The sequence below is a fragment of the Poromitra crassiceps genome (genome assembly GCF_964638095.1).
Source record: "Poromitra crassiceps genome assembly, chromosome: 2".
Taxonomy (NCBI): Eukaryota; Metazoa; Chordata; class Actinopteri; order Beryciformes; family Melamphaidae; genus Poromitra; species Poromitra crassiceps.
Window position 1 is genome coordinate 23,243,405 of NC_139624.1, and position 22,116 is coordinate 23,265,520.

Sequence of the window (22,116 nt, forward strand, 5' to 3'; positions counted from 1 at the left end):
TAAACGAGTCAAAGTTGAATGGTATCTTGTCCACCCTGTCTGCCTGTTTCGGGAGTCCCCTGGGATTCCCGGGGGAGTGGGAGTAATTTCACTATTAATCCCGGGATTGGGACGGGATGTGGAAAAAAGTCAATGGGAGTGGAATCATGACAACAATATATCAGTTTAAATATGGCCAAATGGTGTGAATTAAAACTGCAGCAGAACACAAAATAATCTAAAAAGGAGGAGAACATCAAATCAAAATCCTTGCGTTCCCTAGAGACTAAAACATAAAAGAAATAAAACTAAAAATGGGAGTGGGATGGGACAGGATTTTTTTTACCCTGGCGGGAGTGGGGCGGGACGGGAATATATTTGTGGGAGTGGAATGGGACAGGAGTGAAAAACCACTCCCGTGTCACCCTCTAGTAAGAGGGTGTCAAATCGCCAATTTGAAGTAGTAATTATTACCATATTTCCATAAACTCACTCAGGGACCTAATTAAGACAAGACTAAAGAATCAAAAGACAGGCACACTCCCTCTCCCTCTCACACAAACACTGACGCACACCTCATGGTCCGACACCTGCTCTTCCCCCTCTTCCTCTTCCCCCTCTTCCCCCATAATGATGCACGGCTGGGCGCTCTGTTTCCACAGCAACTGCAGGTCAGCATGGAAGAGAGCTGTCGAGGGGTCAAAGGGCAAATCGGCTGTCAAACTGACGAGGTTTGGTCAATATTTCTATGGTCGATAGCAGAGCCGATGTGGAAAAGTGAAATTGACTAAAGTATAATACTGGATACAACATTTATACTGTAAATGTTCGCTTTTATGGCATTGCATCTCAGTTACATACAGAGGCACTACAAGTTTTGCTAATGATAAAGCTAAAATATAAGCAGCTAAATCCCTCAGATGTAAACTGATATTCCTAGGTGTTGTTTTAATTTACTATAACTTGGATTTGCTATTCACAGAAAGTTTTTTCAGTACTCATTACACTTTGAAAACGTTTCAGGACTGGTCAGGTTTTCTCTGAGCACAGGAACCCTGTCACTATGCTCAAAGCCTTTGCTCCAGGCATTGAAAAGCTCAGGGTGAAGCATACTGTAGCAGTGGGATACTAACAGCCAGTGGGGCCGCTGAAGAGCTGAGCAGGAGTGGCGTGCCTGGTCACAAAGGGCAAGTCCACCAGTACCTGCGACTGAGAGCAAGATCCAAGAGTTAGTTTGATGGGACATTTTCAAAGAAGATTTCTGATTTATTTGAGAGGATACAATGCAAAGAGAGAGGGGGAGGGAGAGAGAGAGAGAGGGAGGCATTGATTGTGCTTCAGAGGAAATTAAAGAAATGGTAAGGATGAGAATGTTGAAGGATATACATAGTACACACACACACACACACACACACACACACACACACACACACACACACACGCACACACATCAGGTCCATAAATAACACAATTGTCATCATTTTGGCTCTGTACACCACCACAATGGATTTGAAATGAAGATGTGCTTTACGTGCAGACTTTCAGCTTTAATTTGAGAGTATTTACATCCAAATCAGGTGAACAGTATAGGAATTACAACAGTTTCTACATGTGCCCCCCCACCCCCTTTTTAAGAGACCAAAAGTAATTGGACAAAGTAACATAATCATGCAATCTTCCAATGGGTTCTGAAGCATTTGACTGTAAATGAGCAGATAATATTGTCCGAAACACTTCAGAATTTATTCTGCTGCTGTCGTCAGCAGTTGCATCATCAATAAATACAAGAGAAGCAGTTCCATTGACAGCTATACAGTACATGCCCATGCAGTATGTATTATACATACATTATATACATACATACATACATACATACATTATATATGTATTATACAGTACATGCCCACGCATGTATGGCTGTCAACGCAAATGGAACTGACCGTGATCATGATCATAGAATTGATTCCCTTGCATTTATTGATGATGTGACTACAGACAACAGCAGCAGGATGAATTCTGCCATGTTTCTGGCAATATTATCTGCTCATATTCCACCAAATGCTTCAGAACTCATTGGACGATTGGATGATTATGTTAGTTTGTCCAATTACTTTTGGTCTCTTAAAATGTAATTTTGGTCCCTTAACATGTAATGTAATTCTTACACTGTTCATCTGATTTAGATGTAAATACCCTCAAATTAAAGATGGAATTCTGCAATGAAAGCACATCTTGATTGTTTAATTTCAAATCCATATATATATATATATATATATATATATATATATATATATATATATCCTCTCCGCTCCCCCTGCTCTCTCCTTCTCCCCCCATTCTCCCCTCTCCCCTCCCTCTGTCTCTCTCTGACATAAGATTGTTCAACCATGTTGTTATTATTATTATTATTATAGCTAGATTTAGCTAGACATATTCTCTGTAAAGCCCCCTGAGACATGCTTGTGAGTTAGGGCTATACAAATAAACTTGACTTCACATATGCTATGTGTATATGTGTGTCCATAATGCTTTTCTATCTATGTGTGTAACTTCCCATGTGACTCTGTGTGTGTGGGAGAGTCACGCGTGTCGGCAATCGACACGCGTTGGGTTAAGCCGATCTAAAATAAAGGCTTTTTAAGTGTTTTAGTGCCTTGAATTTTTTAGTAGGGCCCACTGCCTACTTTCTTATTTCTTAAATTCTATTTTAATGTAGTGCATTTAACATTGAAAATGTGTAGATGAGTGAGACCCTGTGTCTGTGTGTGTGTGTGTGTGCGTGCGTGCGTGCGTGCGTGCGTGTGTTTCTATACCATGCTCCGTGTCTCGGCCAGCGGGTTTTGAATCTGCTCTCTAAAGGCGTTGTCAGATATCTGGGTCTCTGCGTCTGCAAAGACCAGCTGACGCTTGCGGCGGGGCTTCCTGGGAGGACGAACAGCCACCTAGTGGCAGGGTGAGGGAGACAGGACTTCAGCGTTACATTTGAACACTTCTGAGTGTTGAAGATGCCATCACACTCATGCTCACGGGAATACACCTGCTGGAACTTATGAGATGACACACACATGCACGCATGCACGGACACACAGACACACACACACACGCACACACACACACACAAACCAGAGTGTTTTCAATAGGCAATGAGAAGTTCACGAGTCACATTGTGGAATGTAAACTTAGGCCACGTTTAGACCACAACACAGTCCCTGCATAAAATGGAAAACTGTTGTTGCATTCTGGCCTATTCCGCATTTATACACAGTGTTTGTGATAACGATTCATGTGCAGACTGGAGCCGCAAATGTCAACACCAACTGTGAGCAGCGTCAAGTGAGCCAGAATAAAACGGAAACTTCTGTTTAGAACCATCACAATAATGGCAATTAAATAAAGTAATAGTAGATCCACTTTGCAACATTTTTTTGTTTGTGATCCGAAATACACAGAACACATAGAATACAGACAATTAAAAGTCCATTTTAACCCGTAGTGAGTCGACTGTTCAGTTTTTTATTTACCAAGTAATCAATTTTCGCTTTTTTTTTAAGGTAAAACGCCTAGCTTCCTGTATTCTGTGAATTATCCACATCATAGAGTGATACAGAAGTCAGTAATGGTAATAAACTGTTGCAGATTGGTTGCATTACAGAATATAAACCCAGTAAAGCCCTATGATTTTTTTTCTTCTTTGCAGCACTTGGGACTTGAGAAAATCAATGCATCTGGCCGTGAGTTGTATGGTCGTTTAATTAATTGAGGTTAACGATTAGATAATTTAATGTAAATAGGGGGCAGTTATTGCCCATTATGTATTTTTAGCAACTCGTTAACAGACTCTGATGTCATGATAGTTTGTTGAATGTCAATGCATTCACTTTATGCCATTAAGGCTATATTGATAGGCTAGTGAATGCTCGGACTATTGTCTTCCATGCATGAAGTGGAGCTGTGTCGTCAGTTTTGACAAAAATTGCCACTTTACATTTTTTGCGTTTTCAGGCCTACGGCTTACTGACTTTTGTTGTATCGAACAAACCGGATGGTCACCCATTCACACACACATTCATACACCGAGGGCAGCAAACTGCCACGCAGGGTGCTGGCACGGCCATCGGGAGTAATTTGGGGTTCGGTGTCTTGCCCAAGGACACCTCGACATGCAGACTGGATGCGCCAGGGATCGAACCACTGACTTTCTGATTGGTGGACGACATGCTTTACCTCCTGAACCACAGCCGCCTCCTGGGCAAATGGCGGGGGGGTCATCTCCTTGGCAACAGTTGCCGGGGTAACTTCCATAGGCTCCTGGTCTGGCCTGGTAACACATAATTATACACAGATTATTGTTACCTTCACCAAACCTGTTTCTCTGTTGCACAACACAAAGTGTGTTGTCACAGCTGGGTGGAAGGTTCCTTTGTTTGGCTACTGGGCCGTCCATGTAGTGTTGCAGTACTCGACACCAGTCGTCTCGGACTCGCCCTCCCTCGGTCTTGGTCTTGACTCGTCTTGGACAAGCCGGACTCTGGCTTTTATTTCAAGACCAGTCAAGACCACAACTGCAGTGACATCATTACCTGTCTGTGTATTGTCTTTTTTTTGTACTGTGATTGGGTGTAAAAAGAAACATCCTCCCTTCAATTGCAACCAATAACTTTGCAGTTTGAAAGTTTTCCCACTGAAACCACTCACCTCACGTGCCAAGGAAGACAACACAAGGAGACAAGGCACGGAAGAGCAGAGCAGTGGCTTCAGAGATCTCTTCCAAATCATCAGTCATACCACTTGCTTATTCCAGTGGTTCCCAACCTTATGGTCAGGAATTCAGAATGCATTATTTGTCCTCCGTATTTCTTAAATTGAGATTTTCAAGTAGGCCCTGAGTTGGAAAAGGTTGGAAACCGCTGGTGTAAAAGTGAAGCTATAATTAGAGTCATGGTCTTGAAAATGGTCTGGCATTGGACTGGTCCCAGTCTTGGTCTCGCCCCCATCAGCTCCGTCTTGGTCTTGACTCAGTCTTGGTTTAGGTGGTCTTGACCTCAACACTACAGTACGTCAATGGCAAAGTGAGATGTTACCTATATCAACTACATTTCTGGGGACAGAGGGGAGCAATGAGTGATGACAAGATATTATTATTTGGTCAATGTGACAAATTATGGGCCTCTATCTTCCGACAGGCGCTATCTCTAAATAGCGCTTTGCGCACTGTTTGCGCATGCCTTAAGGCACGGAAGATAGCGTTCCGCCTTGCGCCGTACGCCAGGTGTTCTGCCGAGTTTTGCTCCACCGCCGAGCAGCAAAAAAAACATCCCCACCTCACGGGAGCTACTTGTAATGATTTATACAGAAATGTAACTGATTCAAAGTTATATAATTGTCTGGTAGACGCGACCTCCCTGATTTCTAAGTTAAAACAGCCCCGAAATATGTTGGGGATGCAATTCTCGGCGGGCACGTTCACGGCACCTGTCGCAAATTAGAGCCGTGCCAATTCTGCCAAAAATCATCTGCGCCCCAAAATGCCTGCGCAAACAGGATTTTGGCAGTCTTAACTACCAGAATTATTCACAGGCGTGGCCAGGCAAGGCTGGGCATTACGTCAATCAAAACTAATCAGATTCCCGTCTCGCAATGGTTGTTTGCGCGAGGCATGCAATATGCTGTAATTCTCTCCATGCGTAATAGAGTGTACTCACTCGTGCAAGGACAGAGGGAACTTATTGACAGATCGTCTGTGGTGCCAATGACCCTTCGGGTTATGAAGGTAAATAGCCTATGTCCATTGTCCCACAAGTGTTCTTCTCAATTAATTTCCCTCTTTGCGATGTGATAAAAGTTTCTCAGTGAGTTATAGTTGATTGCCTCACTGAATTATCTGCTAATACTCAATTTTAGTAGCATAATTTGATGTCGTGGCATGACAAGGCTGTGCGTAATGACATATCCAAAAGGAATTCCACTTTCCACTCCGCAAATACCTCTCTGTGCTGAGAGCGCAGCCGTAATCTCCGTGCAGCGCACCCAGCGCAGAGGTATTTGCGCATAAGAGGTCCTTTTCAAAGCTCTTAGCGCAAAGTAATTGCACGCTGCTGACGATAGGGTAACGCCATCAATCCCACATTTTAGCGCTGAAACGCCTGCTTTGGCATGGGGCAGCCAATGCCCAGTACAATTATCACAGGAATGCGCTTGTGTCCGCCCCCAATTTGCATTGCGCACGGCGTTAAACGAGCGCAAACGCAAAATTAGCGCTTTTGGGAAGATAGAGGCCATGATGTTATCCATGTTTGCATATTTTCCTGTCTTTGCTGCACACACTGTGAAATGAAATGTAAAGAACTAATGCTAATATGCACAAACACAACACTCACTGGGCATCCGGCTGCCTCTCTCCCACCTGCTCGTCCTCATCTGTTACACACACACACACACACACACACACACACACACACACACACACACACACACACACACACACACACACACACACACACACACACACACACACACACACACACACGTGTGTAAATAGTGTATGGACACACACCCAAAGTGTCAAAACATATAAACAACACATGGACACACAGATACAGAAGTTCAGACAAACATCTCATTTGCCCTGAGAGAATGATCTGGTGTGTAGAAAGCTTGCTAACGGCGATAAGATTTTAAATGGATTTTTATTGGCAAAGCAGATCTATTAAGAAATAATTATTTCAATTATTGATTTACTGCTGTTTTAATGAAGAAAGGGAATTTAAAGTGAATCACCTGTGCCCCACTCAACACACACTATTGACATATTTTCCTTATGCTGATGGCGCTGTCTTTTTTGCTAAGGAGAGGAGGCAGTCCAAGCTCCCCTGATATGAAATGGGGTCCCCAGAAAATAAACGTTTCAGGTGACCCCTGGCTGAAAAGGCATGAATGACAATTGCTTTTATTACCCAATTATAACAGTGCCACAATGAGTTTGGCCAGGTTGACCGGTGCTGACACGTTTCAAGACAGTCACACAACAGAAGACAATGCAGGAGCTCCCATTTAGTGTGGACAAGACCTACTGCATGTAGGCCCATATGAAATATTTTATTATTATTATTATTATTATTTAGCATTTTGCCTTTATTGGATAGGACAGTAAGCAGACAGGAAAGGTGGGGGGAGAGAGAGGGGATGACAGGTGGCAAAGGACCACAGGTCGGATTCAAACCCGGGTCCGCCACGCAAAGGACTAAGCATTTGTGGTACGCGCTCTACCGGGTGAGCTACCGTGCCCAAAATCCGTTTTCTTTTTTTCCAAATTCTGTTTTGTCTATTTTTATTTTTATTTAGGGGTTAGGATCGTTCTACACAAGACAGACCCCCCCCTCTCAAAACACCCCAATCGAAAACGGAATAGTTTCTCTAGATCTATTTTATAATTATAAAATTATTTAGGTTACTACAATAATTAGGTCTACTTTTGATCATTTGGCCTATTTTTTATCCATTTCAGCCAATTTATGGAAAATTCTGCAAATTCCATGTTTTACATTTTTATTTTTATGATCAAATTCCATGATTCCGTCCATTTTCTCTGTTTTGCGGAAATCATATGGCCCTAAAATAAATCATTAGATTAAACATAAACACACTAAAAATACACATTCAAAGTTTATCATTCAGAAATGAAAGAAGTTGCAAGACAGAAACACAAAGACACACACCTCCAGGGAAGAAACCTGGTTCTGCTATCAGCATGTCAAGTTCTGTATCCGTCAATTCAGCAAGTTCCTTGACTCCGTCAAAAAGCTGATACAGGATAAGAAGAGAATGACAGAGAGAGACGGGGGGGAAGGGGCAGAATTATAGCGAAATGAGTGTGTGGATATCATGATACAGGGAAACAGAGAGTTGGTTAAATGTATAAAGAAAATGAATAAAATAATGAAAATAAAGATGGGAGGAGAAAAAAATAAATGTGCGCAGGCGAGACGAACGTAAACACAAAGGTGGTTGTAAAGAATACCTCCTCATACAAAGGGGCAGATGAGAGGACACAGAGGACAAAATAAATATAGTTAATTGATGTTTGTATCTCTATAAACAGTACAGTGTGAGTGCAGGCTGATGTAGTGGAGTCAGCTCTTATCAAAGCAAAATGGATTTGGTCAGCTGGTGATGCTTGTGGAGGAAGGGCGGGGAAGGTAACAGTGTGTAGAAGCACAGCTAGACTTATTCCTGATAAACATGTTTCATGCGTGAGAGAACATCCCTCTCCTTCCTTTTGACTGTGGTCAATCTGGCAGGGGTCACACACTTCACTCCCCTATTCACCTTATGTAGCCCCGCCCACTTGACCCAGTTGTGTTACGACTTCCGTAATGGCTGGTAACGCAGCCGAGCTCACTGATCCACCAGGGTGCGCTGCTGTGCCTAAAAATGATTAAAAAAGATTCCCTGGACTCTAACATAATTTACCTCATCGGTGCGGCGGATAATCGGCTCTGTGATGGTGATGGCAGCCGCAGGGGATGTGTTAGCTAGTTTCACACAGCAGCAGGACATGGGAGACATACAGATTTAGCACTAGAATGAGCTAGACACGGCCATGAGTTTCACCACACTTGAATGATGCGTTATGATAGGAAGTAGAAAACAAGCTGGGACAATGACAAAAACATGGAAAATGTGTTGAATATGTCTTTTTTGGGGTCACAGAATAGAACTAACAACATTCTCATGCTGAGTTTGAATTTTCAAGAAAATCCACTTTGACCATTCATATAAACCCTAGACAGATTACCTTGGGTAGAGAGGTCTGAAGCTGACACTTTCATCCATCCCTAGGAATAAACATCAGTAAATATAAGCTGTATGGTACAAGCACAGATTCATAGTGTGTGTGTGTGTGTGTGTGTGTGTGTGTGTGTGTGTGTGTGTGTGTGTGTGTGTGTGTGTGTGTGTGTGTGTGTGTGTGTGTGTGTGTGTGTGTGTGTGTGTGTGTGTGTGTGTGTGTGTGTGATAAGCTTGTTTCAACCTCTTGGATGATTCAGGAGAATGAATTGAACAGCACCAATACTGCCTTTTCACAGCCAGAGGCAAGCTAATTGCGAGTTTGGGGTTGTTAGAAAAAAAAGAGAGATTCAGAACAAATCTGTTTTTGTTAGATAAATCTAATTAACTTATTTTGATTCTATGTGTAGAAAAGGCAGAAGATCAAATTTATCTTCTTTGATTCCTGGCAATGTGACATGTGGGCCTCAGTATTGAATTGTAATATTTGGGAAACTCTGATAGCCTGAAACTGAACAAGCACAAATGCTTAAGTACAAAACGGAATCTAAATATCTCATTTGCATTGTGAAAGTCACTGTGCGGCCCAGTTCAGAGACCCTTTTAAATCTCATGATTTCATATTGTTGTACTAATTATAGACATATAGACAACAGGGAGGCCTCGTTTGTTAAGATTATGTTGCTGAACACAAAAGTCGCTGTTTCATAAACTTTTGTTAACCACAGACCTTATTTCATGCATTGAACCAGAATCCCCATACTAAAATCCCATTGCATTTGACACGTATGAGACTAATTCCTGCGGTCCTCTATTTGGTATATACGTACAAAGAGGCTAAACATGTGTCGTGTTCAACACATCAGTGTGGCGAGTTTGGCTCGACGTGTGTGCTACTTTTCAACAACATAATACATTTGATACACTAGTTGGGTTTCCATCTAAATGTATCACACACTGTCATTGAATTCTCAGAAAATCAGCAAAAGAAAATGCGAAATAATGTGCGTTTCCACTGCTATTATAGAGCGGTCAATCACCTCATGTTTGAGGATGTCTGCCTCTGCTGATCTGCCTTTATTAGATATGACAGGTCAGTAGGCAGACAGGAAGGGTGGAGAGAGAGAGAGGATGAGATGCGGCAAAGGACCTCGGGTCGGATTCTAACCTGCGTCAGCCGTGTGAAGGACTGAGCCTCCGTGGTATGCGTGCTACCAGGTGAGCCACCAGGACGCACCAAAACATCTACGTTGATAATTTAAAGTTTCTTGATGGTCTACAAAGGTACATAGACCATGAGCTGCAATTTCTAGATTACCAGGTGGCAGTCTTCAACTCAGCAACATAACGTTATAATCCACAGAGCAATATTCTAGAAGTGAGTCGCATTAAAATTAATCTCAGTCTTCTTCAGTTTAAACACACCACGGCGGTCTAAAAATGTTCCTGTTTATTTACCATTATTTACCTTCAACTGTAGCCCTATTTAGTGTAGGCTACGCCGACATGTCAACATGAAACTGCGTGGTTTTTGAATGGAGAGACGAAGGAAGATTCGCTTCATCTGTTTCCACTGCATTTATCGCAATTACCATTTATCGATTACGCCAACTTTTCCACCTTCCCCAAGCGTGAAAACCTTTTTGTGATAATTGTAGTTTTTTCCGCATTTTACAGCATTTCCACTCAGGTTTTTTATGCACAAATTGAAAATGTGCATAAAAACAGGTGGATGGAAACCCAACTAATGAATGCATGAAACAATGCTTCCTTTAGGACAGGAGGGTTTGGGTTTACTATATCAGCTGTATTTTATACTGGAGGAGATGGGTAGCTTCTTCAGACAAAAGACTGGGCCAGACATTCAACAGTGTTGAGATGATAGGCAAAGAGGATTTTTAACTGTGATTGTTTATGAACTTTTAGAAATAAAATATGCTTGGATAAGAGTAATTGATTATTGGTCTGGTATGCAACAAAGAAGAACTAAGGTATTTCCCAACATTTGATCAAATTACCCTGGAAATTATCTAAAATCCCCCCAAAACAAGGGCAACAAAGAAAAGGCAAATAGCCTGTGTTAAAAAAAAATCCTACCCTGGGACTGGCTACAGGTACGTTTGCTCTTTGTGAAGTAATGACAGGTATAAAGTTGTATTTGGTGTGTGGTTTGCCTGCAGTGTTTGACATCAATGCATTAAAGTTGTATAGGTGTGTAATTGTACCTGGTGTATTTGATCGGGGCTGGGCAACTCCTGCTCTTTCATGAGTCCGAAGTAGGGGTTAGCCTCCTGAGTCATCAGAACCATGTCAGGCAGGTCCAGGAGCAAAGGCCTGCCAGGTAGAGGGTGAGGGAGGGATACCAACGTTACAGCTCAAATCCTATGGAGCCCTGATTTAATTTTGACTTTGAGTGTTCTGCTCTGCATATTTTTCAGATGTGTGCTGGTGATTTGATTTATGAGAGTTAAAAAAGAAGAAGATAGAAATGAGATTAATACAGTAGTAAGTAAGTCATTGTAAATATACAGGTCAATGTGGGGGGCAGACTATGTACAAGTGTGTTTGTGTGTGTGTGTGTGTGTGTGTGTGTGTGTGTGTGTGTGTGTGTGTGTGTGTGTGTGTGTGTGTGTGTGTGTGTGTGTGTGTGTGTGTGTGTGTGTGTGTGTGTGTGTGTGTGTGTGTGTGTGAAGACCTTTCAGGCTCAGCAATGTCAATGAGCGTGCATTTCATAGCAAGTGTCAAGCGGTCAATGGTCTGTTGAATCTCCTCTGCAAAACAGAAAAGGACAGGTAGGAATTGCACGGTCAAGATGTCTCTCACACAAATGCACACATATACATGTACACACACACACACACACACACACACACACACACACTTCATAATAAGTGCATTATTTCCTCTGCAACAGAAGCAGAAAGGCAGAGGCGTCACCCATGGGTCAACTTGGTATAAAATATACGACATGACAATGAAAGTAATGAATGTGACCATAATGACTCATCTATACAGAAGGCTGGTTCAATGGGAATGAAGCGCATGACATCCTCTCCAATTTTGGGCTCAAGAAAGCCAAATCGAAGCCAAAGTTTTTTCAGTTTTGACTGAAAGAATTATCCTGTTGATAAATTATCTAGGTTGCAATCATTTTCCTTCAAAAGCTACAGCTAATTTCTAGCGTTATCCAAACTATAAATGCCTGATGCCATATAAAGAATATTCATGTTTTTTTTGTCATATTCTTTGACCATATTCAATGATAATTATGTACTGTATGTGAAAGCTTTGGGATGTTCTGTTCTATTCTACAGTATATCAGATTCTGCAGCATAATTTGAACATTATGTGGATGTGTGATGCAACAGGCCCAAAAACACTGGAGCAGCTAGGGCTTACTTATTATTCATGGGACTCGCTTTTACCAGAAAACAGCATTTCTGAGATTTTTTTTTTTTTTTACATCTTGTAGTTGACACAGATGTTAGGCTTTAACTCATTGAGTGCCAGCCACTTTTGGAGAACGGATGCTCCCAGTGCCAGAGTTTCAGAGCGTTTTCAGTGATTTCTCGAGGCCCACAGAATATTGTGTGATATTACTATGTAAACACTGAACACGCACAAAGAACGATGAGACTCTATTCTATCATCTGCAAAAAAAAGTTTATTGATCCCATTTTCCGTTCTTTAGTTATGAGCCGGAGAAGATAGGCTGTTTTGAGCAAAAAGACACTTTTCAAATTAGAAGCTGAGTTATTCCGCCTTTTGTGAAATGCAGCATTTCAAGCACATTCACTGAGTCATCTGGTGGGCATCGGATATTCTGGCTTGCGTTTGTCAATCCTGTCCTGCTGCCTGGGTCTGTCTGGGTGTTGCGCGCTGCTCTGCGTGCCCCCCCCCCCCCCCCCCCCCCCGCCCCGCCCCGCCTCGCCTCGCCTCGCCTCGCCTCGCCTCAACTGCACACTCCTCCTCCTGTCTGTGGTGGCTCTCTGCTGAGTTTGCTGTGCGCACAGTGAAGGGACATCGACATCCTGCTTTTTTACAGCGTTCCGCGTGTGTTTGTCACCGGCAACGATGCTTCCAGTTGAGAATAATAACAACTCCACGGTGTGGATGTGCGGATGTGCTGTCCGGCTCAATTGTGGGAGCAGATTGGCTGCTGCAGGCACAGCTGCAGTAACGTGCTTCAGCATATCGATGCATACGGATGCGATGCGATTTCCGTTTCCATAACGACTTCTTCTTTGTTTTTTCCTTGCCTTTCTGTTATGTGGAGAGCACTGTCGCCACCTAAGGGTTCTGTAAAATAGGTTAGACACATCCAATAGCTATAATATTTGTACATCAGAGGCAGAAGGCTTTGATCGACGCCCCACCGTCAAAAAACGCAATTGACGAACATGTCCGTCCTTGGCACTCTACGTTACTATTTGAAATGACGAACATGTCCGTCCTTGGCACTCAATGAGTTAATGTCAGATCAACAGAAAACATTTTCACTTTTCATTTCAGCCTAACATGGAAAGACAATTTACACAAGAAAATAAGAACTGTTGTTATCCTGCATACCTTGCTGCCTACTCTGATGCACTGTATTTCTCAAAGTCCTCCATGTGTCTACAACAGTGCAATCACCACCTTGTTTGAAGCCAGCATTTAAAGCCAGCTCACTCACGCCCACTCCCTTGTTTCTACATGTGATTATGGTACGTGCCGTCAATTTAAATGAAACACATTTGGGTTTTGTCAGTACACAGAGAAGCAAACACCCTCTCCTCAGTCTACTCTTTCCGTTCCTTTCTTTAATCTCAGCAGGTCACCTACCGTAGTTACATTGAAGACCATGTACCTTGGAGGACAGGTAGAAACAAGTGCCACCCATCCTCTCCCCCATTTCCCTCCCATCTACCTTTCTCTATCAACTAGCAGGTAACATCTCTCTGTCCACTGTCTCACGGGCTTTATCTTCAGTACCTCAGAAGACACACAACCATGAGCCAGCTCTCCTTTTATTCTCCATGTCTCTTCCTCCCCCTGTCTTTTGTCTCACCTAGCAGAAAGCCACACTGCTTGTGGTAGACGATGATCAGTCCATACTGCAGTTGAGCTGACAGGTAGAGAGAGAATCTCTCAGTCTGGTTGGGCTGCTGCACTGGTAGAACCTCAGCTGTCACATGGTCGATGAGGTGCTCACTGCAAAAGTATAACAAAAAGGTAGAATGCCAACGCCACTTTACCTTGAAACGTTAAGTCATGCTATATCGTGTGACTTAATGTTTATAAACAAATAAACCTTGAAACGTTAAGTCACACTATATCACGTGACTTAATGTTTATAAACAAATAAACAAATAAACCTTGAAACGTTAAGTCACACTATATCACGTGACTTAATGTTTATAAACAAATAAACCTTGAAACGTTAAGTCACACTATATCACGTGACTTAATGTTTAGAAACAAATAAACCTTGAAACGTTAAGTCACACTATATCACGTGACTTAATGTTTAGAAACAAATAAACCTTGAAACGTTAAGTCACGCTATATCCCAAATAATACAAAATGTTCATAGGCAGTGGCTCAAATAGAAAATTTATCTGCCATTTTCATACCAGCCACTTTACTTTGCATTCAAATCCTAGCTGTTGAGAAATTGAACACTAAGGTAGACTGCAAACTGCTTGTGAGCTCGGGCTCTATGAACCTTGGTGAAATTATGATTACAAAATGAAATGAATAAACAGTAGTAATGTGTAATAGTAATAGTAGTAGTAGTAGTAATAGTAGTAGTAGTAATAGTAGTAGTAGTAGTAGTAATAGTAATTGTGCTGCACAGCCAGAGAATGGTTAATTATTACAATGAAACAAACATGTGTAATGTGTACTTTTATTAGCCCAGAGAGTTGCCCACAATATCTTATATCTGGCCTAACGTTGCATCAATCACTAACATCACCAGGCTTACTAATGTGTGATCATGCTAGCTAGCTACATCTTCGCTATAACATGAATCATTTGGCTGTGGGTTTTCTTACCATGTTTGCAGCACATTGACTCGGAGAAGGTTTCTCCGAGTCAGCTTGATTGCATTGGTGGCTGCCAACCTGGAAAAGAAAACAAGATTGATTCATCAAGCTTTATTGATGCACACAGGTCCATAGAAAATACAAAAAAGAGACAAGACAGGACAAATGTAACACTGATTGATACATACAGGCTCTTCAGCCAGTGCTCCCCTAAGCCTGGATGTGTATCAGGAACATACATTGCATACATTTATACATTAGATTTCTTAAAACAGCATGAAAAGTGCAAAGTCCAACAGTGACAAACACTTCACTCACACTACACCACCTGGGTGTTTTGAGGAGTATTCTCATTGCATCATTATACAGTATGCTACTTGAAGCAGTATAGAGCGGAGTGCAATATGCTCTGAACAAAGACACCTTCACTCAAACTGAGCACATGTCAAACCTGCGCACAAGAGTGTTGGCATGGGCATATATCCTGTGGCATTGCCTGTATGTGTCTACATCATCTGTCAACCAGGGGGGTTCCTCCGTATATAACCCCCCCCCCCCCCCCCCATTAAAAACATGCAGAAGATCAGATCGTCATCGTTACCCGACCAGTGACGACAACATCCGAAGTCGGTCCCCGGGCGCTGTACGAGAAAAGCGACCACTGCTCCTGGCCTGCCCCCCGGAGGAAAGGACAAAGCCAGGATGGGTTAAATGCAGAAGACAAATTTCACCGGCCACCGTCAGCATGTGTGTGTTGTGGCCCTCCGTGCATGTGTTGATTGTAATCGTGTGACAATAAAGACGGGCTTGTCCGTCTGAAATCGTGTTTTTTCTTTTTTTAACTGATCAGTAATAAAATGCCCAAGATTTAACATTGTTACAGACCTCAAGATTATTGTCTGACAATTTGAAGTCAGGGAACTTTTGATATTTGTCCTCTTTAGTTCTACATATTAACACAGCATTCTTACCGGCATTGTATAGAATGTCATGCTCCACACCACAGTACATATAGCAATGAGCTGCTGTAGAGCAGCACTGCTCAGACTAAAAATCACAAGGTCATCTGCATACAAAATATGATTCACTAACAGATCACCAATCCTGCATCCAGTATTACAGGCTCTTAGCCATTCTGACAGTCCAACATCAATTCAACAGTGCTGGTGACAAGATTCCACCTACTCTTACCCCATTACTGACCCCAAATGGTGCAGACACACTATTGCCCCATTTAACCTGCATAGTCTGGTGGGCGTACCAGTAAGCCAGAATTCTGACTATATGCCCAGGCAGCCCTCTTTGGGTCAGTTTGACAAACAGCTTTCTGTGATTGACACGGTCAAAGGCTTTAGAGGCATCTATAACACATGAGGACAGATGACTTTTGCCCTCTATATTTGTTTACAATTTCCTTTAGGGCAAATATACACAGGTCGGTACCATGTTTTGGTTTAAAGCCCAACTGCTTATCTGAAGAGTTAATACAATCATAATCCCTCAAGATTCTTCCGAGGACCTTGGACAGAATGCTGGCTAAAGCTATGGGCCTATGTCCAGGCTGCCAACTTTTCCAGCTTTGTCCTTAATAACAGGGACCAACAGAACAGATAACGTTGAATCTGGTAGCAAGCCATGAATCATAAAACCAGTGAAACTAATCGCAAGAAGGGAAGGAGAGCTAGCGTGTTCAGCAGTCATGTGGTCCAAGCCATACACTTTGTTATTGGATCAGTTTAGCATGGCTTGGTACACTTCATGTGTCATAATTCCTATTGAGTCATTACTCTCAATGTGGTCAGGCATACAGATCACTTTTGATACAGTTAAATAAGGAACTATATAATCAGGGCGCTCCCTACTCGCGCACAACGCACTGAGCGTAGGGCACCAAGTGTCACCCAGGGCATCATCCAGAGCAGGAATACCACGGTCAAACAGACAGTGCGGTGGATGCCCCGCAGTTTGGTAATCAATGCCCCTTCTCAAATTAACTCTCCACACGGGCCAGTTTGGCATTTTTGAACTGGCCACAGTGCCTCCTAAAAAGAAAGTTGCGGGATCTCCTCGTTAATTACATGTGACGCAGTAAACAAACTCACGTTTTCCCTCAGTCATCAGTCATGCATCAGTACAAGTGCGAGATTCCTCCCATTCCCGCAAATGTAACGTAGCCTACGTAAATACAGTGTTGTGTAGTGGAAGCCATCATCTTGCTCTATAATGATCAGAACGGGTGTTGTTCAAACTGAACATTTATTTCTTCAACATGCTGCAGCAGAAAGGGAGATAAACAGCAGACTTTTTCAGTCCATCTTGCGAGACACTATTTTCGTAGTTAAGCTACTGTAGCCTACTTCCCTGCATAGGGCAGATACTTCCTTCTTGGAGTTTCAAAATAAAGCGCCTCTGCTTCTAACATGAAATAATTCAGCCATCTCAAAACATAAAACATAACGGAATTACTATTACCAGATTTCTCAATACACACACACACACACACACACACACACACACACACACACACACACACACACACACACACACACACACACACACACACACACACACACACACACACACACACACACACACACACACACACACACACACACACACACACACACACACACACACACACACACACACACACACACACACACACACACACACACACACACACACACACACACACACACACACACACACACACACACACACACACACACACACACACACACACACACACACACACACACACACACACACACACACACACACACACACACACACACACACACACACACTAGATTGCATTTGTGATTTTTTTCTTGGGAGGGGGTGTTTCATTAGCCTGACTCCGCCAGATGGGGGCGGCATTGTTCCACAAATTCACAATCCTGAAACAAATGTGAACGAACTCATCCATCTAGCAGCGTCAGGTTAGTGTTTCATTGGCACAATGAAAAAATGTACGCTAAAGGCACCCAAATGGCCAGCAGCGGCGCTGACTATAATGCTCTCGCCACAGCCCAGCAATAGTATCTGTAGCCTACCAGAGATGCCATCTAGAGTGGATGGTAACTGGATGCCTTACAAATGTTTAAAAGTCTCACTTCTTTACAAAATCCAACATTATTATTGAGCAACTTATTGGGCATGGACGAAATGAAGCGAATGGCCTGTTAACAAGGACGCCGAAATGAAACCGCTGGTTTCAGCAGCCCGGCTAGCGGGGAAAAGGTTTCAGCCTGACTTTGGCGTTGCTTCGACGGCGTATGGTGTGAACGGCCACGAGCTAGCAAGCTTCTTAAGCTGCAGGCCCTTGACCTGGGTCTGCCTGCCACAGCCCATAAGGCATCACAGCTTCTGCATGTAACAGCGACATGCTCCTTCCATCCAGGCCTGATGTTAAATCCCTTATCTTTCACTTAGGACTTGGCTTGCTGCTTTCATACAGAGCACCCATATACATGATAGAGCACAATTACAATTAATATCCTTAGCACATAGCATCTCTAGGGAGATGAATGTTGAGATATCTGTCTGTACAAGCATAGTCAATAGTCTTCCTTGGTCCAGTTTATCTGTGTAATCAAGATACTACAATTTCTAGATGTTGCAGGTAGATCAACAACATTTATTGACACATTTCTAAAACTCGGCAATACTCTTTTCACCAGCTAATGTTGGCTCATGAGCTAATCTGTCATGGAAACCTGCTTGCGGTTGCAGCCAAATTAAGTTACAGTAGTTAGCTATCAACTTTGTATGCACTATGCAAACTAGGCAGTAGGCAGCCACTTTGCTGTGAACTCACCAAACTGTAGCAAACGTCCCATAGTGGCGGCGGAGTCCTGCGTCGTAGAAAAACATGTTTCTGAGTCTGTTCCGAGAAGAAATGTCGTGATTTAAAAACTGTCTCTTCCTCGAATCCCCGTAGATGAGACTCCGCCCCTACTTTCCGCCGCCCAACCAGGTGCGAGAGATGGTATCTGGGCAGCGTCACTGCCATGGAGACCAATCAGGTGCGAAATTTATGATCGTATCTGGGCAGCGTCACTGCCATGGAGACCAATCATGTGCGAAAATTATGATCATATCTGGCCTGAATGGCTGCCATGGAGACCAATCAGGTGCGAATTTATGATCGTATCTGGGCAGCGTCACTGCCATGGAGACCAATCATGTGCGAAAATTATGATCGTATCTGGCCTGAATGGCTGCCATGGAGACCAATCAGGTGCGAGATTAGCCACCAATCAGGTGCGAGATCAGTATCTGAGAAGAATAACGCTGCGTTCAAGTCCTGGAAACTCGCAAAACCGTTCATCACTAGCCTGATATTCAGACTGAATTGTCAACTCGTAAAAACTTCTAAAAAAATACACAGCTTTGGAGTGGGCGTGGCTTCGAAGGTCTGGAACCCAGAGTAGCCTATGGCAGTATAGTAGCCTACACCACAGTTGTAGGCTGAGAAGAGCCTGGTGACGCGAGGTTGGTTGTAGGCTATTTAACGTTGTGATCAAGTAGCTAGATTTCACATTGTTTGTGTTAGTGTCCTCTAGTAAGAGAGTGGCGTCAGCGGAGGACCAAAATGCGAGACTCATTAGCCAATGAACAGCCAGGAATGGGTCTCGCGCTACTTTTGCATGCGAAAATAAAGCCGATAATGTACAATTTGATTCATTTCAAGGGATGAAAAACCCTTTCAAAGTACAACACTGTGTATTTTGTTGCAACTCGACAGTGCTGCTTTTTTTACTCGAGTTCCACTTTCTACTTCCTGGAAAAAAACTGGTCCATTGGAGTGAATGGAGATGTCTATTATACGGCTCTGGTTTGTGTAAGTTATTGATGACTCATAATAGAAATTCCACTTCAGAAATTTGATGTTTGACTTTCTTTTTCAAAAACCTTTATGGCTTGCTGACAAGGTTATTATAGTTAACGAAAACTAACGAAAAAAAGGAAACTAGAATTGAAAAAACATCAAATAAACTGAAAAAAAAAAAAAAAAAAAGCTTTACAAAAAAACGATAACTAACTGAAACGGTATTGTGTGTTTACAAAACTAACTAAAATAAAATAAAATTGAAGAGAAAATGTCCTTAGTTTTAGTCTTTGTCAGTTGTATGAGTATGTATGAGTATGTATTTCATACATAATAAGCCTATATTTTGAGTGGAGATTAAATCTATTTTCCTATAGCCTATCTATCATATTTTATGACCCTTTTGAATCTCACCCCTGACAAACACCCCATATTACAAAAAAAGAGGAAAGGGGCAAAAACCATTGACAGTACATAACATACTAAAACTAACACTAAAACTAATAAAAACTAAACTAAATCTAAGCATTTTCAAAAACTAAAAACTAAACTAAACGATCAAACCCACCTTAAAAACTAATCAAAACTAAACTGAAATTGAAAAAAAAAAGTCAAAACTAATAAAAATAAAAACTAATGAAAAAATCCAAAACTATAACCTTGCTTGCTGACATGTCAATTTCGCTCAGTTTACCGGTTTTGTTGTTGATTCAACAATGTTCAGCCTGTCCGACAATGAGCATGCCGTTCACTATAGTTACTAAATTAATTTACTTTACGACCTGCCGCACGTGACACCTAACATTAGACTACACATGTGACAGCTGTCACGTGTTTACTAACATTTATTAGCTAGTCATCTCGCGTTGAGGCTAGTCCACAGTGAGTAAATGTCTGGCAAGGATGAGCTAATCGGCTTCCTAGGCCCAATGAGCCTATTGGAAGAACTAGGTAGGCTACTGGGTAGCCTACTACCTGATGACGCTGATCGTGTTGCCTTGACGAAAACAATAAGCTGCGACCTACCCCCACCAACATTACACACAGATTCAACTACAGATAGCCTACTGTATGCTTGTCAAATGGACATAATGCAATTGCATGGTGTGGCCCAAGCAAGCAGCATCAATTGCCGGCTGTGGAGAGATGCGCCCTTTCTTGAAGAGACTATTCCCAAGGCTGAGGCCTTCTTCATGGACCACCTTCCAGAATTATCTGTCACTGCAGCCGGACTTTGCTTGTTTTTGTGTTTTTCGATTCAGTTTGAAAATTTATTTGAGGCTTCAATTTTCAATTATTTGACTGTTTTTCATTGTTCAATTTCGATTTTTGACCATATTCCAAGTCTCAATTAGAAAGGAAAATTGAATTTCTTTCACTATGCATGTGTGAAATGTGAACATTACCAGATACTAAAAAAAAGAAAGAAATGTGGATGCAAATAGATCCAAATATGGAGAGAAGTGCACTTACAGACACACACAAAAACTAAAAATTCACAAGCAAGATTTTTTTTAAATAATTCATCTCCAGACATAAATGTTAGCTGTGTTCATTTGATATTAATTATTCACATTAAGTCATTGTTGAAAACATTTTGCAACTGCATTTCATTTTGATTAGGCTACATGTTGCCTAAATGCCTTCATTAAAAACAGTGGTTCTCAATGTGGGGTCCAGGGAATTCCGGGGGTTGGAATTATCTGCAATCATGCTTAAGTTTCCCCAAAAAGCCAGAATGTAAAGTTATTATGGTTGTCAGAGGCACAACCTCCCCACCCATCAGACAAAACATATATAGCTCCTGCTGGTGTTATTCCAATTATAGCCTATAGCCTACTTAATTGTGTTTTGGTGCTTATAATTTGACCAGGTTTCAGCCCTTGCCCCTTAGATTGTATGTTCTGTAAACCAGTAAAAAACTAATTTTATAGAGCATGTCCTTTATGGAATCAAACCATATGAATCAAACCCAAATGTGGACTGCTTAGCTTCTCCTTCAGTTATTTATTCTCATGCTCTGTTGCCTCCAGTTGTCTTTTCACAGCTTTTCACTGGTTGAGCTGGTCCATCTCTTTTTTGGGCACAAACTCGCCTTTATCTTCAGTGATTCCCACAGGGGTACACGTACCCCTAGGGGTACTTGAGCAGCTTGCAGGGGGTAGGCTACTTACAAATTACTTCCAAAATTAGGCCTATTTATAGGCAGCTGCTGCGCAGCAATGGGTCGTGGCCGCCGGGCACTGACAGAGATGCTCACGTCATTTTTTGCAAGTCCAAGTCAAGTCTCAAGTCTTTGAGCTAGAGTCCAAGTCAAGTCTCAAGTCTTTCAGCTATAGTCCAAGTCAAGTTTCAAGTCTTTGGTCACAAGTCCGAGTCAAGTCTCAAATGGATGAGCGTTCTATCATCTGCTGCATGCCATCCAGTCTGCTTAGAACACTGCATAGCTAAAACGAAGGGATTCAAAGCATGTAGGCCACTGTAGCCTAT

General features: G+C 42.2%; 1 protein-coding gene across 1 annotated transcript; it reads right to left on the minus strand.

Annotated features, from left to right (window-relative positions):
• Positions 1 to 189: 189 nt before the first annotated feature.
• Positions 190 to 18,668, minus strand: LOC310799041 (meiotic recombination protein REC8 homolog; the record flags this gene model as incomplete). Its single annotated transcript, XM_083661609.1, has 14 exons — positions 190 to 195; positions 555 to 667; positions 1,113 to 1,188; positions 2,793 to 2,921; positions 4,204 to 4,297; positions 6,357 to 6,396; positions 7,695 to 7,779; positions 8,449 to 8,510; positions 8,774 to 8,813; positions 10,989 to 11,097; positions 11,459 to 11,534; positions 13,814 to 13,956; positions 14,802 to 14,870; positions 18,613 to 18,668. The coding sequence occupies 14 exons, from the start codon at positions 18,666 to 18,668 to the stop codon at positions 190 to 192; spliced, it is 1,098 nt and encodes a 365-aa protein (XP_083517735.1).
• Positions 18,669 to 22,116: the final 3,448 nt, after the last annotated feature.